General features: G+C 43.9%; 1 protein-coding gene across 2 annotated transcripts in view; it reads left to right on the forward strand.

Moving 5' to 3' along the window:
- The first annotated feature begins 389 nt into the window (after positions 1–389).
- The window catches only part of AFF3 (ALF transcription elongation factor 3), a 579,340-nt gene continuing 557,796 nt past the window's right edge, over positions 390–21,933 (forward strand). For both annotated transcript variants that reach the window (XM_057558661.1, XM_057558662.1), the window contains exon 1: positions 390–502. In XM_057558661.1, coding sequence (XP_057414644.1) covers positions 450–502 — 53 coding nt within the window. In that variant the 5' untranslated portion in view covers positions 390–449. The remainder of the gene's footprint in view (positions 503–21,933) is intronic.

Here is a 21,933-nt window from a genome sequence, read left to right on the forward strand (position 1 = left end):
GCCCGCGCACACGCGCCTCCCCGAGGAGAAAGGCGGGCGGGCGCGGAGCGGCGCGGCGGCGGCGGCGGCGGCGGCGGCTGCAGCGGGCCGGGCCGCCGCGAGGGCGGGAGGAGGGGCGGGCGCGGGGGGTGGGGGGGGCGAGGCGGCGGCGGCGGCGGCGGCGGCGGCGGCGGCGGCGGCGATCTCGCCGCTCTCTGCGGAGTGTGCCTGCGCGAGCCGGCGAGCGGGTGAGTGCGCCGGTCGCCGCCAGCAGCCCGGCCGGCCCAGAGGCGGGGAGGGGGGCGCCGGGAGCCCCGAGCCGGGAGCGGGCAGCGGGCGGGCGGGCGGCGGCCGCTCCGGAGCGGCCGGGATGCACCTTGAGCGGCGCCTTTCGTTGCAGCGCGCGGGCGGCCCGAGCCTCGGCGGCGGCGGCGACGACGGCGGCGGCGGCGGCGCTGACACCTCCCACCATGGACAGCTTCGACTTAGCCCTGCTCCAGGAATGGGACCTCGAGTCGCTGTGGTGAGTCCCCGTGCCGGCCGGGCGGGCGCGAGCCAGCGAGCGAGAGAGCAGCGGGGGGCGACCGCGGCGGCCCGCGCGCCCTCACCTGGGCGGGGGGCTCGGGCGACCGGCCGCCGTGGGGGCGGGGTGGGTCGGGGGCGCCCGCCGCGCCGGCTCCTTCCCGCCTCCCCCGGGGGGTGGTCCGGCCGCCCGCCCGTCTTCTCGCCCCCCTTTCCCGTCCCCTCCCCCCGGTGCTGCCCGCCCTAGCCCGGGGGCCGGTGATCTGGAGAGCCGGGGGCAGAGCGCAGCCGTGGAGAGAAAAGGAACCGATTTCTAGAACGCGTCACTAGTGCCGGGGGATCCACCCCTCGGCCCCCCGGCCCCTCTCACCTCCCTTCTCTCCATTCGCGCCCCCCCCTCTTCTCCGAGGGCCGCCGGTTCACACCAGCGACCCTCTGGAGTTGTGGCCGCTGCGAAGTGCCCTTAGAGGATGCTCCAGCCTCCTGCCTGTCTGCGCCGGGTCTTGGCGGCCGCATCCTTTCTGTCTCTCCCACTCGAGATGGAAAGTGAACCCGAGGGCAGGGGGCGAGTGCTTCTCCGTGCGGGAATTGTGAGGCCCTGGCCCTGGGAGACGCATTTCCTCGAGGTTCGCAATCCCTTTGAGCCCTTTCTTCACAGCCCGCCTGGCCACGGTTACACTCCTGTCCCCGCTCCAGCCCACCGGCGCCCCGTGTATCCCTTTATTCCGCGCTCAAAGCTCGCAGTCTGGGGAGCGGGAGGCTGTGGAAGAGCCCTCGGGGTTCTGTGGGCCGGGGTTCCCATATTGAGGAGCTACTGTAGGTAAAGCGCCGCTGGAAGCAGTTTAATTCTAGTTGCGGGTGTGTTAAAAATCCCATTGGCTGTTTCCACATCCCTCTTATCCACCCCCCGCCGCCCCCCCGCCCCAAACTCCTAAATGTTTCCAACCAGCCCTATTCAGGTGGTAAAATTACCGCCTGCATATTCCTGGAGGAACTTGTGTTATGTTTAATATTTACGGGAATGAACATCTGTGGAACAAGCATATTAACTGCATTCTGTTCTGCCCCTGGTAATCGCTTATTGTAGAGCTGAGGTTTGGTTCCCCCCCCCCCCCCGCCTTTTTTTGAATTCAGTAAAGAGTTCACATGTGTCTAAAACTGCAAGTGGTGTGCACATGAATATGCAGTGGGCAGTTTTAAAGCTAAACTGCCTTTTGATTTACAGATCGTATATAATATGTGGAAATGTGTATATTTTCCATGCTGCAGGCTTCCAGTGACTGATCTGTCTAAAGCCAGGTGTAACTAACTAAACTGGACACAAAGCTAGTGCATTATCGAGCAGTTTCTTATAAAAGATCCCAGGATGAGTAAGTACAGCTTGCTCTGCATAATGCTGGTGCCTATAAAATACGCAAGGATGGGCCCTAATGTAATAAAACTTTTATATATTACACTGGAAACTTCAAAGAGCCAGTGTAGAAAGAATATGAAACATGTTATTACTCTATAAAAGTCGCTAATTACTGTGTTGTTGCTGCTGGGGTTATTTCAGCCTTTCATTTACAGATACCTATGACTTTACAGGTTTACACTTAGAAATGTTGGTTTCTGGCACAAATTCAGTAGGTTTGCAGGTAGAAACTGTGCTTTAAAATTGACTTTTGCTTTTAAAAGTCACATTTTCAGTCAAAAGGAAGAACTTTTTGTTTTGGCAGGTTTTTAGGCTGCTTGTCTGCTTGCTGACTCAAAACTGAAGCCCTCATGACTTTTACGAGTGATATTTTGAAATTATCAGCCGTAATCTGTGGCTTTTCCAGCACAGGCCTGAGCTGTCTTTCCCTCTGCATCTTTAGTTCCCAGCTGAGTTACCTGGAACACAGTTACATAATAAATGCCTGTTGAATTGACTTGAAATTTACAGTAGCTATGTACTTTTATTATTTAAAAAAAATTTTTTAAAAAGCGTTTTTAAAAAGCTACTGTACATGCAGTCAGATTTTAATCAATCCATCAATTTGTCTTTGGCTTATGAAACTGTGCAGGATTTCTTGCTTACAATATAGTAGGACAGTTTGGCTTGACTGAGGGAGTGTTTCTAGTTTGCAGATGTAGAATTTATATCTTCTAAGAGCTTATATATGTCTCATCAGTTAAAGATAACCCAAACTCTTTGAGTATGCATTTCTAACCCGGACATTTTCTCAGTCATGGATGAATTTTTTGGATGGTATTTTCTAACTCAATTTTATGGTTGGCTTTATACGTTTTTAAGTTTATGGCTTGTTTTTAAGCTTATAGGTGACCCGAAATAACTAACATTTGAGTGCTTTCTGTGGGTCAGACATTTTCATATCCATTGTTTTCTTATTTGAATCTCATAACAATCCCAGAAGTGGTAAGTGGTAGTAGTCCCATTTTACAGACAAGGAAATGGAGGCTTTGAACTGTAAAATGGCTTTACTGCAACCATAAAACAAATGACAGAGGAATTTTTAAACTAACATTTACCAAACATTTAGCCAGACACTGTTCTAAGTATAATGCATGTACTTTAGAATGTTTTAACTCTGTTCTAGTACATTACATGTCTTAGTTCATTTAATCTTCAGAGCAACCTTAGGAAACAAGCAATAACTATTGTTATTCCCATTTTACAGATTGGGAAATTGAGGGTGGGGAAGATCAGGTGACCTGCCCAAGGTCACACATCTAGAAGTGGAGAAGCCATATTCGAACCTAGCATTAATTTCAAAACTCAGTTTTCTGACTTCAAATCCAGCGTATTTTCTATAGTATTGCAGATGTATTCCCAGTTTATGAGAGCAGCTCTGAAATTAATTACAAAACAAAACCTTGATGGACTGGAAATTAAGGTTCTGCTAAAATATAAAAGAAAGAGAAGGTCAGAGCCCTTAATTATATTAATTTAAAATTAAAGATTTGAAAACAATACCACGATTTAGGAAATTACGTCTACTGCCCTACTTGAATTAACTTCTAAAATGTATATAAATTTAAAATAGAGACTACTACAAACTTCTTTCTTTAATCCCTTTTAGAAAAACACTTTTCTTTGAGGGGGGGAAGGTACAGATGAATGGCAAAGGAAAATGGTATTTTAACAATCTTTTCTCACTGGTGGGCATCGTTTTCCAAAAAAACAAATTGCAGTTTGTTAGTTGTGACTGTGGCTTTGAATCTGAGCTAGCTTAGTCTAGTGGTCACTGGAAGTGTCCCCAAATGACTGTATAGACAATATGAAGAGAAAAGCTCAGTACTATTGAATTTAATCTTCTCTGCTTCCTTGCACACACCCTTATCCCTCCTTCCTTGCCCTCCAGAAACTCCCATACTTATTTTTCAAGGTGGAGGGGGAGATTTTGAGCCTGAATTATCCAGATGGCTGTTTCAACTTTTCTTTTCAGCCACGCCTTAAAATTGAGAGGGGTTGCCCTAATTCCCACCTCTAGTTCCACTTCCCATTTCTGGTTTGAAGTACGAAGGAAGAATTTGGACCAAGGTGGAGGCATTCATTCTATACCCGGTTCCCTAGTTTCATTCGGTAGAGCCGAATCCCTGAAGAGCTGGGGGGATTCAGTAAGTTTACAGGGGCGGGTGACCAGAGGAGCAGAACCCCTTCTCAGACTCCTCCTCTATCCCCTTGGCTCCTCTTCCTGTTCTCCACCAGCTTTTGATCAGCTGCTGGGCATGTGCGCCCTTCCTCAGGGCCTTTAAAATAATGACCATCCCTTTGAACAGGGTAACAGTTGCTTTCATTTATTCACTTAACAAATTTTATTGATCGTCTCTTAAATACAAGACCTCATGCTGGTTGCCACAGGGGATACAGAGAAGAGTAAACCATAGGTTGTGCGTGTTATCGTCTAGTGGGGATAAGACAAGGACACAAGTATAAAAACGTTTCGGCACTGGTGATTCAGAAGTGAAAAAGACCATATTTGGGACTGGGGTGGGTGGTGGAGGAGGGAAAATGGAAAAATCGAGTTTAAAAAAAAAAAAGGCTTCCGTGGAAAAGGTGGCCTTTGAACTAAGCCTTGGAAGATGAATGGGATTTTTTACAGACGGTGGGGGTGGGGTATTGAGAGGACATAGCGGCATCTTGGGCAAAGAAAGAACTGGAACAAAGGCTTTCATGGTGTCTCTGAAAGATCCTTTTATGAATCATGGTGGAATTACCTATACCAAATATTTTAAAGATGCAGAACTTTGTAATCATGAGGTGGTTTCAGTGAATGAGAAAAGCTTTCCACAGTGAACTTGGTCAAAATTGTATTTAATCTCCCTTAAATATAGACACATGTTAGTTACTGGGGAGAAAGTCTGTTGAAATAAAATAGTAAATATTCAGATCCCTCTCTACTACTCCCCCGCCCCATCGCCTCATAGCTTCACATAGCCCAGAATCCATTTACTTTTGTTCCAGGAGGCATTATACTTTATATTCTTTCAAAGTGGAACCTTTGAAGTTGTAATAAGTGGATTGTATCATACTCACCAATTTGTTCAATTCAGTAAGCATTCATAGAGCATTAGGCATCTCTCTAGGTTAGGTACCAGAGAGCAATAGCTTTCAAACGTTTTATACCATGACTCACAGTAACAAGTATGTTTAACATTGCAGCCCACCACATCATTTGTGTGCACACATACTCATAACTGAAACAAGTGTCATGAAATAACACTTATCCATATTATGGGAAATGTACTTTGATATTTTCTATTCTATTTTTTTAAAACTTCCCCATCCATGGATTGAAACCTGTAGTTTAGGGGAAAAAAGAAATTTAACTGTAGCGATGCATAGGAAACGGAGCGTTTGCGAGGAACTTGTAGGAGAATAAGCCGTCCACATCCATATCTGCTGTACAAAGCTGACGCTGCCCATTTGAGGGGGAGGAGGGCGCATCCTGTTGGGAGGGGAAGAGACCTTTAGGGCTGAGGGGCCTGTGGAACGCCTCTTGGAGAAGTGGACTTTCAGAAAGAGAAAATAAAAAGGAGGAAAGTCCATGTGGAGCGAAGGCCGTGACTAGAAATAAGGAGGAAATAAAGCGTGGAGCTCGTTGGGTGAAGATGAAGTTATTACTAACTCAGGGGGAAGATGTACTGCACTCCTGTGGGGGGAAGGGGAGCCAGGTGGAGGCGCTAACAACTTCGTCTCCAGTAGTGCCTGCTGACCCCACTTGGTTCTCTGCAAGTCAATCGCCTTCTTCCAGACCTCCTTAGGCTCCCCGGGGTAGAGTCAGACAACTGCCCGGATCCCTGATCTTGACCCTTATTAGCCCTTCCCTCCAGCCCCAACAAAGCAAACATTTTAAGGCCTACCCCTATCCCTTTCGTCAGACCATAGGGGTGAAAGCAGTTTGCCAGAACACGGAGCACAGGAGACACGCACCTGGAACCCATCACCTTTGCTGGGCGTGGCCTGAGCGCCGGGCGTCCTGGAGCCCATAGGTCTAGCCCCGTTGGCCTCGCTCGTTCTCATTGGCCCGAAGTGGTGGCCTGGTTGGCTGCGGTGGCCGTCATTGGCCGAGAGCCCCAGAACACGCCCAGGGCGTGGCGAAGGGCTTCCCCAGGTGCAGGGGTGAGAAAGTTTCCAGCAGAGTGGCTTCCAGGGCCGGGGGGCTGCCTCCGTGAAGGGGCTGATGGCCGTCGTGGAAGAGGTAGGGAGGTGTGGATGGGAAGCAGTGCAGTGCTGGGGGCCGGGAGCTGAGGGGTGCATCCACTTGTGGTACTGTGGGTGGTGTGTTTTGGAAAAAGCTGGCGGGGGATTTGTTAATTCAGGGCCTCGAAGTTGAGGGCTCAAGCTCTCAAGCTCGGTGTCAGGATAACGGAGGATGGGCGCTGGCTGTGCAGATGAGTTTTAACCAAGTGCCTTTTGATGACGATGAACATGAGTATTGTGTGTGGGGAAATAATTCTTTCCTGTGTTCCAGAGTCTCTTTTGTGAAAATGTAGGAGGCTTATAAAATGCTGAAAATCTATTTCGGGAGAATGTCCCTGTGAACCAGAATGGGTCTAATCTATGCCACTTTAAATTTAGCAACTTGAACAAGGCCCTTTGGCATAATATTGGTTAAAGTAACAGTCAAATTAAGAAAAAAAAAAAACCTCTGAAAATGAAATGCAAGATTTTTTTTTTTCCTGTGTTAAGTGGAATTTTCAACCTGGAATAAGTTTGCCTGTTTAAATTTTCTTTATTTCGGGAATAAAGCCTTGGGGGGCAAAATCAAGGACATAAAAGACGATTTTAAATATCATTTAATGGTAACATAATGTTTCCTTGTTTTGTTTCAAAGTGAAATCCATAAAACTTAACTTTCAGTGTTGCCTGTTTTCATTTGTTTGGGAATTTAATTGAGGTTTCTGAATTCAGTTGGCTCCAGCCTCCCTTTCTGTTTGGCCCTGGGCAGCTCACCATCTTTCTCATTTCCTATTCTCAGTCTTGGCTTAATCACTTATAAAACAACAGCACTTATACTGGCCTACCTCATAAGGTTGTGATGTTAAGTAATGAAAGTGTCAATTGCTTTGTGAATGCCAAATGCAGTTCTTTTATACCCTTTGCTTCCTTCAAAACGTCTCTTTATCATAAACAAGGAAGGATACAGAAAGGTCACGTTGGGTCAGGTCATCCATCTGGTGTGGAGTTCTGTTCCTGGTAATGGGACCCAGGGACATTCTTGAGTAGAGGCTGGTAGTTTTTCTTAGTTGTACGTCATAGTGGAGCAGACAAATACGTCCTTACTTATGGTTGTACTAGTAACAAATGTAGATATATTAACCATTACATAATCTTTGATGTTTCACCAAGAATGTATTGAATTATCACCCATTACATCAAATGACTTCATTTGGCTCTGTGGGTCTCATTAAATTATGTCAGGCTAATCATAATTTAGCTTCAACAGAAACAAAATAACACAGTTATACCAGAATGAGAGGATTCCACACTATCCAAGAAACTTAATGGGTTTAGTCTATGGAAACTAACACCTGGGGATGTGATGGAGGCCCCCCCCCCCCAGTGTTTCCAGGTGTTTCGCTGGGTTTGTCCAAGGATATAAGTAAATCAGTGGGTGTGAGGTTATCTAACATTGGTGTGACAAGGCTGTCTCAGAGGGTAACAATGACCTGTCTGTAGGAGGCTGTAGACCCCCTGCCGGGGACTTTGTAGAAAGAGCTTTCCAGAGTAAGTGGACCAACAGCAAGAAGTGATCTCTGAGTCCTTACAGCTTCAGGATTCTATGATCATCCCCATCACAGGGGAGCAGGAATCAAAGAGAGCCAAAGTCATTAATTGTATTCACTTGTGTATTTTTCTCCTCTGCAGTTTCTCCACTCACATGTGGAGAAAGGCGTGGAGGGTACTTAGGCTTCTTCACGTAATTTCTTCTCAGGAGGCTCCTTGTTAGCCGAGGTAAACAACGGTGACTGTAATTTGGAGACCACGCTATCATAGCAACTCAGTTTAGAGTTACATGCTTAACTTGAGCTGAAATAATTTTATTTTTCCTTTTTTTTTTATGACAGGAAATTAGTTTCCAAAAATCCTTTGGAGTGCTGCAATAGGAGTCTGTTAGTCTTAGTTAAATTTTTCTTGTCATACCTGCATTTTTTACCTGAGTTACGAGGTGACAGACCAAATTTTCCGGCAATGTTCATTGAAATGTTAATTAGTTACCTGGCAGTTTAGATAGAAAAAGGCTTTACTCTAGTGGATCATCACCAATTCTGGGAAATAATCTGTCTGTTTTGTTTTCAAATGTCAAAATATATTTGTTTTTCTTTAAAATGTATCTTGAGAGGAAGAAAAGACTTAGGGCTTAGAAAACAGTTTTGAAAACAAAGGTTCATACGCTTACCTAGCACTCAGGCCAGCGTTTCTCAAACTTTAACGTGCATCCAGGTAACTTAGGGATCTTGATTAAAATATAGATTCTGATTTAATAGGTGCAGGGTAGGGCTATGATTCTGCATTTTTAACCAGCTCCCAGGTATAACTGCTGGTCCATAGGCCAAACCTTGAGTAGCAAGAATTAAAAGGATAAAAATTCCTTTGAGAAGAAGCTCTTTAAAAATTATGCATCATCTTCTTTTTATTTTGAGGAGGCTTTGTATAATAACATTACAATTCCACAGTGCCAGGAGGTTACATTTAGATGCAGCATTTATTTTATTTTTGTGAGTCTTTCTAATACAATTTTGATGAGTGAGGGGGTGGTTAATTGTATCCTAGTGGGGATATAGTGGGAAATAAACATAAAAACCTAAGTAAACAAAGTTTGTAATAAATAGGCTAATCACTTTTTATAGCTTTACAGTTCTTGTCAGCCCTTAAGAGACAGAGTCCTTCTTCAGGAGCCAATGATGAGAGTAACTGGATTCAGAGTCTTAGAAACACTCTGGATTTGTCGGGAATCTCACAAGCGCTCCTGTAGGTGCCCAGGACTCAGACCAAAAGTCCCCTTTCTCTTTGGCAGGGAACTGGGGGTAGGGTGGGGCAGGGAGGTGGCAGTGATGGGAGAGGGGGGTAACTATTTTGCAGAATTACTGCACTACCCTGTGGCCATAGCTGCAAATTGCAACTTTCCCAGTGTCCTAAAAGAAATTGCAGCTCAGCTCCTGGTGGAGCCCATGGTGGGCTCAGAGCCTCCGATGGGGACCTTCTCTCCCAGCACTGCCGGCCACCTCTCCCTCTTCCCCACCACAGAGTGCCCCGAGTCCCTCAGGTGGTCAGACTTAGCTGCAGTTTCCACGTTTAATTTCCATTTCTACTTCATTAGAAGAATAAGTGCAGATGGGACTGATTGTGTGAGTAAATACAGCACGGTTGACTTTGTGCTGTGAGATTGGCGGGAAGTTTATTTATCTTCTTAATGAGGGTTTGTGTGTGTGTGCATGCACACACACACACACATTTCCATTCTCTGAGATAGGCATGGAAGACTGTGGCTGATAAGAGCAAGATAGGTTGGGCTTACACAATTGTGACCATTTCAGATTGGGAAAACAGAGCTGACTTTTAAGGAACGATAGTGACTCCTTTAAATCTTGCAGTCTTAGGACACATGTGAACCCACAGAGGAAGTGTTCGCAATAGCTTTTTAGCCTGTTGTTTGGTGCAGTACTTTGCATTTGTGCTTTTAGTGGCTGTGATATTGCCTTCTACCTCATAATCCATTATGTTGTCTGACTAATTGTGTTTAACCATTTCGTGAAATAGGTGATGTTGCATTCCATGTAACTTTTCTATCTGGGAACAGGTGAGAGGGAAACTCTTGCCCTCAAGCATGGAGATAGATAAGACCCATTGTAAGGAAAGCATGTGTTTGGTTATTGCTTTGGTTTGTACTCGTATCATCAAATTAATGTATTTTCTCTCACACTGGAGAAAACACTATTTATTGACTCTCAGTAATGATACAAATAACGGAATAGTCAGGTGATTTGCACAACTTCCCCCCCAAAGGGGTCTCTCAGAGTTAGTGGTTTTCTCTGTTGGGTCCTAAGAAGGCACACCCAACAGTTCCTTCAGAACAAAAAAGCAACTGCTGGCCATCAGCTAAATTCTAAACTTCGTTATTCAGAATTGGGGCTTGACTAAGGAGATAGGCTGTCAACGTGGCCCAGCTTGCTCCCTTTCATAGCCCATTGGTGTCATTTCTCAGAGTTGCTGAGGAGGAAAGTGCTGTTGGAGGTGGAGGGCTTTACCTCAGGCTGAGGGGCAGGTGTCTCCACTGGCCATGGACTCTGCAGTTCACTGAAATAGAGGCTCTGGGTCCGGAATGGGTTGGTCCCTCCACCTTGTGAAATGCTCTGTTTAGCCACTCTCCTGGTCCATAGCAGTGGTGGAAATGAGGATTCCCTGGATGAGAGGGTGTAGCTTTAGAGACCCTCGGAACAAAATATGTTAAGCTGTCTGTCGTCCTGAGGAAGCAGGCTGCAGCATCAGCGGTGATGGGGGAAGCATACTACTTCAGCTAACATCCATTTGCAGCAGCCTTCCCTCTTTGGTGGAAAATCCAGTGGTTTATACTGTATTACTCTGGTATACCAGTTGTAAGGCTGGCTGTGTAGGTCCAGGATGAAGCCTTCACCTGGCTTCCGTTGTTTGGGCTCAGGTTGGGGTGAGGCAGGAAGGCCCATGCTATTCCTGAGCGCCCCGATCATTTGGAGCTCAGGACAGATGTTGCTTGCAGGGCTGAGTCCTTCTCAGAAGAATGTCCGTGTGCCAGGGCCGGGAGGGGGGGGTTGCCGCTCAGCTGGAACCACGTGGACTCTCCCATTTCTGTTTTTTTCACTAAAGATAGATCCTTCCCTAGACTATGGCTTGGCTTCTGAGAGCTAAATCTTTTGGGTGACTTTCCTTTAGAGTGTGTGTTTGTTTTTCAATAAGTAGAGTATTAAACTTATTATTCTCATTGATACCTGAGAAAAGCATAAATGTATATCTATACTTATATATATAATAATTACTTATAGGTAATATATTTAATATTAATTTATATATAATATATATAAATAATAAGTATGTAAACTTATTATTCTCAGTGATACCTGAGAAAAGTATCTTATGGGAAAGCGGTGAATTTTACCTACCACCTGGCCCTCCCCCCAACCGCTGCAACTTGAATTAAAACTCCAAGGCTGAGTTAACAAGTTCTGAGTATGGAAATTAAATATTTATCATCAAAAAAGGGAGGAAGGGGGCTTCCCTGGTGGCGCAGTGGTTGAGAACCTGCCTGCTAATGCAGGAGACGCAGGTTCGGGCCCTGGCCTGGGAAGATCCCACGTGCCGCGGAGCGGCTGGGCCCGTGAGCCACAGTTGCTGAGCCTGCGCGTCTGGAGCCTGTGCTCCGCAACAAGAGAGGACGCGATAGTGAGAGGCCCGCGCACTGCGATGAAGAGTGGCCCCCACTTGCCACAACTAGAGAAAGCCCTCGCACAGAAACGAAGACCCAGCACAGCCAAAAATAAATAAATAAATAAATTAATTAATTAAAAGCTATCTGTGTTTCCTGAAATGATGGCAGCTGTTGTACAAAAAGGCAACAGGCTTTAAGAAAAAAAAAAAAAAAAGGAGGAAGTATGGTATTTTCGTTTCTAATATTTAGGTGGAAAATTAGTTACGTAAATTAATTTCTATTCTTTCCTTTACTGTTACCCCTCAGCAGGACAAAAATAATATTTTAGTGTCCTGAAATATTATATACAATAATGTAACACTGTATGGATGCCTTAAGCTGCTCTTCATAACCCTCCTTCTCTAGATTTATAGGTTTTTGGGTTGAGATGAGCAACTACTTATTAAGCCAGACACAGAAGTCAATGCCACATTTTTAGCCTTCGGTGTCTGTGTATGTAAGCCTCAGATTCTTTCAAATAATCTCAGTAGGTTTTTTACCTCCTGTAATAGGGAATCCTGTGGAGTACATAAAAGGGTACCCTATCCATTGTGGAGTTTTAGGGAAGATTTCCTGGGGAACGTGACATTCGATTTGAGTTTCAAAGGGTGAGCAGGAGTTAGGCTAGGAGTCGGGGAGCAGGTTGTGTGCCAGGTGCAACAATGTAAGCAAGGGCAAAGAGGTGCAAAATAGCATGTTGTGACAGTAGCAGCGACAAACACAGGTAGGTTGTGGGTCTGAAGCATTCCAGGTAGGCAGCAGCAGGAGAGGCGTTTGGGGTGTGGAGGGCCTCACGTGGCATTCCGAGGAGCTTGGACATTTTCCCTTAGGTGATGGCCTGCCGTTTGAGCAGGGGAACAAAATGGTCACACTTGCATTTTATTATTTATTTATTTATTTATTTATTTTTGGCTGTGTTGGGTCTTCATTTCTTTGCGAGGGCTTTCTCTAGTTGCGGCGAGCGGGGGCCACTCTTCATCGCGGCGTGTGGGCCTCTCACTGTCGCGGCCTCTCTTGTTGCAGAGCACAGGCTCCAGACACGCAGGCTCAGTAGTTGTGGCTCACGGGCCCAGTTGCTCCGCGGCATGTGGGATCTTCCCAGACCAGGGCTCGAACCCGTGTCCCCTGCATTGGCAGGCAGATTCTCAACCACTGCGCCACCAGGGAAGCCCCCCACACTTGCATTTTATTATTTCTAGAAGGCATTTGACATGGGTGAGTCTGATGGCTGTGATGGGCCACGTCTGGAGGATCAGGTCAGGCAGGGAGGATGGAGGGTAGGGGATGACTAGAAAAGTGTGTAGGGCAGAGGTCCCCAACCTTTTGGGACCCAGGGACTGGTTTCATGGAAGACAATTTTTTCACGGACTGGGGATTGGGGGATGGTTTCGGGATGATTCAAGCGCATTACATTTATTGTGCACTTTATTTCTATTACTATTACATTGTAGTATATAATGAAATAAGTATACGACTCACCGTAATGCTGACAGGAGGTGGAGCTCAGGCGGTAATGCGAGCGATGGGGAGTGGCTGTAAATACAAATGAAGCTTCACTCGCTCACCCGCCGCTCACCTCCTGCTGTGCGGCCCGGTTCCTAACAGGGGTCTGTGGCCCGGCGCTTGGGGACCCCTGGTGTAGGAGATTACATTGGAAAACTTGCTGACTGGTTGGGGGAATGATGGAGGGTGAGGGGCCAAAGGTGCTTTCAGGCTGTTGAGGTTGTGTGATGAGGTGGGGAGTATAGGAGGAGGAGCAAGCCGACTGGGGAAGGGTGGAGTGTTTAGATTTTACAGCGTTCCATTTGGAACGCCTGTGGGCCGTGCAGGTGGAGTTGCCGGCAGGAAGTTTGCTGTATGGTAGTGACCTTTAGGAAGAAGGAAGGGACAGAAATAAAGATGTGGGAGTTGTCAGCATACGTAGTGACAGCCATGAGATTGGACAAGATGATCCAGGAAGAGCGAGGAGGGAGCACATAGGCTGAGGAGCCACAGGGGCAGTGGGAGGGGAGGCAGCCCGTGCAGAGAGGTGGGAGCCAGAAGAGAGTGCGGGCCACAGTCGACTGCTTTATTTTTTATTTTATTGAAGTATAGTTGATTTCCAGTGTTGTGTTAATTTCTGCTGTACAGCAAAGGGATTCAGTTATATCAGTACACATATATATGTATATGTATATGTGTGTGTGTGTGTATATATATATATATATACTTTTTCCTTCTGGTTTATTACGGGATATTGAATATAGTTCTCTGGGCTATGCAGTAAGACCTCCTTTTTTTCCCCACTGTGTATATACTAGTTTGCGTCTGCTGACCCCAGACTCCCAGTCTGTCCCTCCCCGCCCACTCCCCACCATGGTCAGCTGCTTTAGAGGACTCTGGTTGAGGAGGTGTGGGGACAGGGCAGTGGGAGTGAAAGAGACTGAATGCTCTCACTGCGGAGGGGAGGGAGGGGGTGAGCTCAGGGAGGAAGGTCTCAGAGAAGGGCGTGGGCCGGCCGGGCCCAGGAGGAGAGGAAGAATGCAAGGTGGTCCCAGATGTCCAAACGTGGGGGGCAGCGGAGACTTACAAAATCCCTATGAGAAATGGGAGTTTCAGAGAATGGAACCATGAGAAGAGGATAGTATCAAATATTAGACTCGAAACAGTAAATTATAAGTGTTTCATAGGTATTTTTGAAAAACTAAGCCATGTTAGCGTAGACCTGTGTCAGATGGTCTGTCTGTAATTTAATTAGAGTGTTTTTAGAAGTAATTTTGATTCAGAAGGAATTGGATGAGGCTACGTTGTCAGGAAAAAATTAGTGGCCTTTTCTCATTGTGGACTGTTGAAAATGGATTTTTAAAAATGTTTTCAAACACACAAGACGGACAGAGTCAGGTGCCCCAGGATGTTGCTCTGACATTTAACGGCAGGATCTCCTTAGAAGGGCACTCAGCCCATTTGGCCTCAGAGTTTCTTGTATATCACAAAGTGTAATGAGTCCTTTACATGTACTATATCTCATTTAATCTTCCTAACCTGTGAGGCGGGTTCTGTTATTCCCCATTTTATAGAGAAGGAAACAAAGGTATAGAGTACCTTGCCCAAAGTCCCACAGCCAGTGCAGGCAGAGCTGGGGTTTTAGCCCAGGCGGTCTGGCTCCAGAGTCCTTCCCTGTGGCCATCATCCTATCAGAAGTATCTTGGTGTCTCTCAGTAACAGAATTATAGGGCATGGGTTCTGAGGTCCCTTCCAATCTTAAAATATTTGTGATTTATACACATATGCATATATGTGTGTGTGTGTGTGGTCTCCAACAGGTGCAACGGGTACAATGTTTACTGTCAGCTTTTTAATTCGGAATGAATAATACACTGTGTCCAAGTTATTGTGTATTCCAGACTAGTGGAATTCTAATCGAACAGGCTTTCCTGTGCAAGGATTGTCTGCAATTCATTGTCATTATAGGTACTACTCTTTTTGTCAGTATTTCAAATGTATAAAAATTTTGTATCCTCATAAAACCACTAATTTGACAAGTTTTATGGATGAAGAAAATGGTTGCAACTGTTCACCACAGCTGGTCCAGTCTACCCCAACACCTAAATGTAACTTTATCAATAACAATAGTGATGATGCAGCACTCAAATTAGTAAAACTACCATATGAAAATAATCTGAAATTGTTTGCGAGGTGATTCTTTTTCATACAGATTTTCTTGCAGTTTCTTCTTAGTTTCTACATAAAGACAAACTGTCTCTTCTAGCTATGTGACTACTTCTATAAGAAGTGTTACTTGGATGACATGGAAGGAGTAAAGAGGCTTAATTTGTGTCACGAGATATTTGGGTGAAGTAACAGTAATAGATTCTTGGCTTAAGGAATTGTGACATGTTGAAACAGATGACAAAAATAACTTTAAATGTCTTCTTTAAAAATCCTTGAATAAGACAATTTAAATATTAAGGAAAAAAATCTGCCTGGCTGACGAAATTCTTGAACGATGCCATTTGATACCGGGAAGGGCAGGGGGTTTGGAGCCAGCCTGCAATGGGTCCTGACTGCCGTATACTAGGGGCGCTACCTTAGACTAGTAGCCTAACCTCTCTGTTTCCTAACCTCAGTTTCTTCATGTATAAAATGGAGGTAATAATGCCTGTGCCACTGACTTGCTATGCAGATTAAATGAGATAATATGCATAAATAGCCCAGCACGTAGTAGGTCCTCAAAAAGTGGTAACTTTATTATTAATTCTTTTTTCCCTTCTCATGGTTACTTAATGTTTTGATTAGCAGTTGTATTCAAAGACTGTATCCATTCTGTGGCTGAAAAGATATTTAGAAGCATGTATGAGTCAGTGTTTCAGTTTGTACCTTTAAAAAAATTTTTTTTAGCTGATATCTTTTTCCCCCCAAAGGTGTGGGCTTGTGTTTATTTAATGACTGCAGAACACAGGTATAGAAGATGGTCTCTAATACTTTCTTCTCTTGAGAGCAAGGATTCCTTCTTGTGACTCCACAGGGCTAACATAATGAGCCCTGTGCATTGTAGCTGTGAAGAATTACCTGTTTTTAAAATTTATTCTGTGTGTTTTAATTAAAATAGAAAACAGTTAAAACCAGAACTTCAAAATTGGTGAAGCAATTAGACATAGGAGCAGTGAGTTTTGATAGCCCAAATGGCAAAATTTCTATTCCTTCTTTTCCGTCAGAACCAAACTGAGGTCATTATATTATTTCAGATGGATGACTATACCTTGACCTCATGTCTGTACTTTGGTCCATACCCATATGCTTGCTCCCCAGTCTCTGGACATAGAATGACCCCAGATTCTCCAGTGGGATGACAGCTCCTTGCGGTCTTGGTACAGTGACCCTACGTCATGTAGTTATCGTATTTATAGACTTCCGATTTGTCTGCTTTCTGTTCTCTTGATTCCCTTCTTCTCTCATCTATGCATTAATTGCTGATACAGAACATAGGATAGCTTTGCATCAAATTGCTTGATTCTGGCAAACCTGGAGCTGAGTCATTACATATTTCTTTCATACTGAAATGTGAAATCAGCCTCCCCTAGGGGTTGCTTATGACATCTGTTAGTTTTATCTACCTACAGATAAGTTAAAATGGTGAAGTGGGTTAAATGTTATGGTTGCAGTTTGTATCAGCCAGCTTTTGTCAGGTGATGCTGTAGTAACAAAACACCCCCCAGATCTCAGTGGCTTACAGTTGCAAAGTGTAGTTGTCCATGTTATGTGGCAGTTGAAGGTCAGCTGTGCTCTAGTGTCTTTTTCATTCTCAGACCCAGGCTGACAGAGGGCACTATTTTGAAATATGCCATCCTCTTGGTGGAGGGGACAAAAGAGCTTTTGCTGGGTGTGGCATATGTCATATGGCTCCCATTTCACTGGCTTAATAAGTCATAAGCTCAAGACTTATATTAGTAGGGAGGGAAACTATCCTTCTTTTCCAAAGCAGTACTGCAAGTCACATGCCAACCAGCAGGGATGCGTATCCTCTTAAAGGGAGGGCAATGAAAAATTGAAAACAGTGATACAGTCTGCCGTGTACTTAACTAGTGTGTGTATGTGTGTGTATATGTGTGTGTATATATATATACACACACACACACACACACATATAATCAGTGTTTTTAGGTTAAAGAAAAATAAGATTTAAAAAAGCTTACAAAAAAAAAAAAAGCTTACAGAACTGTCTGGTCGCATATTCTTTTATAATATATATTATAGAAGATTTCTGTCTTTTGGCCTGTGGTTTTCTTTTTACTGGAATTTATCACCTCTTGAATTTTCACTGCAAAAAAAGGGACAGGTGAAGAACCTTGGTGAAATGTTTTCATCCAAAGGACCAAAGCTTCTGTGTGATAGGCTTACAAGATTAGAGAAATTGTTTTTAAAAGTATGTGTTTATTTAACATTTCATATATAAATAATTTGCCTTCACCATGTAGAAAAGAATACTATTATTCAGTTTTTATGTTCTGATTATTAAATTAATAACTTGACTTTGCTTATCACTGATTAGAAGTAAATTGTGAATGAGGAGCAAAATCCATACACATTGGAAGGGAATCAGGCAGTAAACTATCTGCTTTACAGAAAAAAAAAGTCTCGTTAATGTTTTCTTTAGCTGAAGCTTTACGTATAACTTGAGCCTGGTTTTGATGTTTGAAAAAAATTTAAGCAACAAAAGAAGATGAGTGAACCTACAAATACATAGGGAACGATAATTAACCATTGATGTGAATTAATGAATGTGTGTTTATTGAGGTCCTAGGGTAGATGGTGTGAAAGGAATTTCCTGGAACTTAGCAGGACCTCTCAGAGCTTGGTCTTACCCCGAGCCCACTTTATTCCTCACAGATTTTGGAGTAGGCAGGGTCTGTATTCAGATCTTCAGAAAAGAGCTTTCTGAAACATAGGACGGTTTTCCTTTCTGTGTGTGTTTGGTTTATGTTACGTAAGGAGCATGCTCAATATTATTGGAATAAGATACCCCTTCTATGTTAATTCTAATGAAATTGAAGAAAGAAAGAGTCCACACCAATATTGTGAAGTGCTTAATGGTATTTAAAATCTCTGGGAGACTGGGCCAAAGTGAAAATATAAACTTAATAAGTGAAAATGTAGTCATTACTTTGTATGAGCATCAAGATGCAATATTTTGAACTGATTACAACTGCTCTGTAGTACTTTGAAGAAGACCCATTAGAAGAGAATTAAAACTTAAGCCCATTAGTGCTCTGTAACGGGCCTAGCAGATGATCTTTTGTTGCTTCAAAATCTTTTCTAATTCTCATCACTTAACCTTCTTGGCTATATGAGCAAAAGTATCTATCCCTTCACATTTTCTAGAAGTGTGTGTATACCAGGAAACATTTCTCTTAAGTATCATAGATCGTTTAAAAAGCCAAAGTAAATCCTGAACTTTATATGTCTACATCTCAGGCTGAGATGAATGAAAATAAAAGAGCAACCTTTTTAGTTGCTAAAAATTATTTAGTGATGGAAACATGGATCACTGATATTTTTACTTTATTTTTTTTTTGTATGTTGATATTTTTCCTGCAACCTTGCTGAATGTATTCATTAATCCTAATAGTTGTGTAGCGGTGTGTACATGCGTGTGTGTGCGTGTGTTCCTTCAGAGTTTGTATATGCAAGATCAGCTCACCTGCAGATAGAGATAGTTTTGCTTTTTTCTTTCCAATCTGGATGCCTTTTATTTCTTTTTCTTGCTTGATTGGTCTGTTGGAACCCCCAGTACAATGTTGAATAGCAGTGGTGAGAGTGGATATCCTTGACTTGTTCCCGATCTTAAGGGGAAAGCTTTCAGTCATATACTATAAGTATGATGTTGTCTGTGGGTTTTCATAGATGCCTTTTGTCAGGTTGAGGAGGTTCCTTTCTATTCCTAGTTTGCTGAGTGTTAGTATCATGAAAGAGTGTTTGATTTTGTCAGAGGCTTTTTCTGCATCTATTGAGCTGATCCTGTGAATTTTGTCCTTTATTCTGTTAATGTGATTTATTGCATTGACTGGTTTTTGTATGTTGAACCAACCTTGCATTCCCAGAATATCTCACTTGGTTACAGTGTATAATTCTTTTGTACATTGCTGGATTCATTTTGCTAGTATTTTGTTGAATGATTTAAAAAAAAACCAGAAATTTTCTGTTTATTCTTTATTATTAGAAGCTCATGAATACTGGGGAGAAAAATGAAGGTACATGACTTCCTAATGGAAATATGGAAGCTTCCTTTCTGCTCATACTCATGATGACTGTCCTTTAAGTGATAACCAGATTTCAATATATGCCTACCTGAGGACTCAAGTTCAGAAACTTTGACGTGACGGTTATCTAAAGAACTTTACCTTGAAACTTGCTTAAGAAATTCCCACGTAATGTTATTTCTTACATGACACATTCAAATTTTAGGTCCTGACCTTGTGAAAATCATCACTCAATTTTATTTTATTTTTTTTAAAGAATCCAGCTCTAAGCAAGTGAGTTTTCTTTTTCTTTTTTTTAAAATAATTAATTAATTAATTTATTTATGGCTGTGTTGGGTCTTCGTTTCTGTGCGAGGGCTTTCTCTAGTTATGGCAAGCGGGGGCCACTCTTCATCGCAGTGCGCGGGCCTCTCACTACTGCAGCCTCTCTTGTTGCGGAGCACAGGCTCCAGACGCGCAGGCTCAGTAATTGTGGTTCACGGGCCTAGTTGCTCCGCGGCATGTGGGACCTTCCCAGACCAGGGCTCGAACCCATGTCCCCTGCATTGGCAGGCAGATTCTCAACCACTGTGCCACCAGGGAAGCCCACTCAGTTTTTTTTTAAGCTTAGTTTTCTAATCAGGAAACAGGAATACGAGGAGCAAGTGAAACATGGTATGTGAATGTGCTCTTAAGATATTATGTGATGCTAAGATAGAATTATTTATATTCATATAAGTATGTAAATATAATTATTTAGCACAGGGTTCACAAACTCAAATACCTTTAAGGACCAAGAAGACCCAGTAATTGTCTGAAACAGTCACACAGTTGGATGTGATGGGGCCTGTGGCTAGCTGGAAGCTCTGCCACCTTGTTTCAGTGCCTTCAGATTCAAAGTAAAACAAACAAGATAACGTGAAGAAAACAAACCAACCCCCCACCGACCTGGCCAGACATCACACATCTTCCTCCTCTGTGGGACCCCTGATGTAGGGAGTCAGCGACAGAGTGTGAATCCTGGGCATCTGGTTTCAGCCCCACCATGGAGAAAGTTCGTAACCTCTCCATTTCATTTGCTCATTTATAAAAATGCAGATAACGTGCGCCTTGCCCGCTCCAAGGGCTGTTGTGAGAGGCTGAAACGGCATAACGTGTGAAAATGACCTGAAAACTATCAAGCCTATATAAATGTGAGGAATATTGTTGATTCTCTGCTTCTATAAATCTTAGCTTTCCAATGAAGATACTTTTCTTGTTAAGAATCCATAACCAGACATTGGAAAACTCCAAAAGGCCCGGTAGAAAAGTCCCCTTTCAATAGAATGAGCTTGGTGTAATAGATGCAAAGCCCATTTGATATATTTACTGGACTTACCTGCATTATCGTGTTGTCATTGCAGTAAAAAGAACCATGGTCTTGTTTTTCTCACCATTACTTTCTCTTAGACATGTGGATTCTTTTGACAGTACAGCAGTATGGTTCATAATTCTCACAAAGCAGAGATGGTATCTGTAAGGATTTTCTGTGGTTTCCTTAACAAATAAACAGAAAGTCAGAACTTATGGTTTCTTAGTATTCTAGTATTTGAGAGAGTTCCACAGTTTTATGACAGCAGTGAATCAAGTGCTGACATCTTGAAGCTTCTGTAGGAGGCTCTTTTGGAGCAAAAGATGTAACTCGTAGATCAGCATCTGCACAAGCTTTGCCAAGTAGCCCGGCCACGGCAGTGTCTGTCTCTTCAGTCGGCAGGGCATAGTCATAGGGACTCATGGTTGTGTTTATTAAGCTCCTACTATGCATGGGACACTCAGAAGAGGTAATGGGGCCTCTGCTCTGAAGAAGCATGAAGTCTGGTTGGAGAGAAACCGGTATCCACGATGTAGCTCTAGAAGCTGGACTCAGACTGTGAGCTCTGTCTGACTTGAGACTTGGAGATCATCTCTCTAGCCCAGTTCCCTCTTTTTACAGCGGAGCAAACAGTGCCTGTAACAAAATGTTCACATCTGTGGCGTAGTCCAGGGATTCTCAAGTCTTGCTGCCTCCCAGAATCACGTAGGGATTCAGAGTCTCTGGGGTGGGTGACCAGAGATTTATACTGAGGTGCAAAAGACCCACAGTCTTGGGCGATTCTGGCGTAGCCAGTTTGCTTAATGGATTTGGGAATGGGAACAGTCAGGCCGTGAGTGGTTTTGGAGTTTAGGGTATAGCAATCTCAGTGAAAGGCCAAAGAGCCTGATGGAGGACTTGCATGTTTGTGAAGGGTGGGCTGGGATCTTCTGGGATAGGGGAGCTATAAGGGGGGAGGGCGTGGAGATTGGGAGTGGCCTAAATAAGGTGGTGAGAAAGATGTTTACATCACGAGAGCCTCTGGGATAGCAAGGGGCTGAAGGGGATTTGCTTTGACAAAGAGCTGTGATATCCTCAAGACATTCTGATGTCACTTTAACCTTGTGTGTGTAAGGTTTTAAGAAAGTACTGGATTGCATTACAAGTAATTCTGCAAACCTGAATTCATTGTGTTTGACTAAGCATAATTTTTTTCTAGTTATCATTAGTGTCATGGTTAATACAGTTGTCCTTTGGTATCCATGGGGGATTGGTTCCAGGACCCCTGAGGATGCCAAAATCCACGGATGCTCAAATCCTTCTATAAAAATGGCATAGTGGGTCGGCCTCCATATCTGTGAATTACATGTCCACGGATCCCAGGTTGGTTGAATGTGTGTCTGCGGAACCCGTAGATACAGAAGATGGCCTGTATCTTCGATGCCTTCCCCAAATTGGT

The sequence above is a fragment of the Balaenoptera acutorostrata genome, chromosome 12, assembly GCF_949987535.1.
Source record: "Balaenoptera acutorostrata chromosome 12, mBalAcu1.1, whole genome shotgun sequence".
NCBI lineage: Eukaryota > Metazoa > Chordata > Mammalia > Artiodactyla > Balaenopteridae > Balaenoptera > Balaenoptera acutorostrata.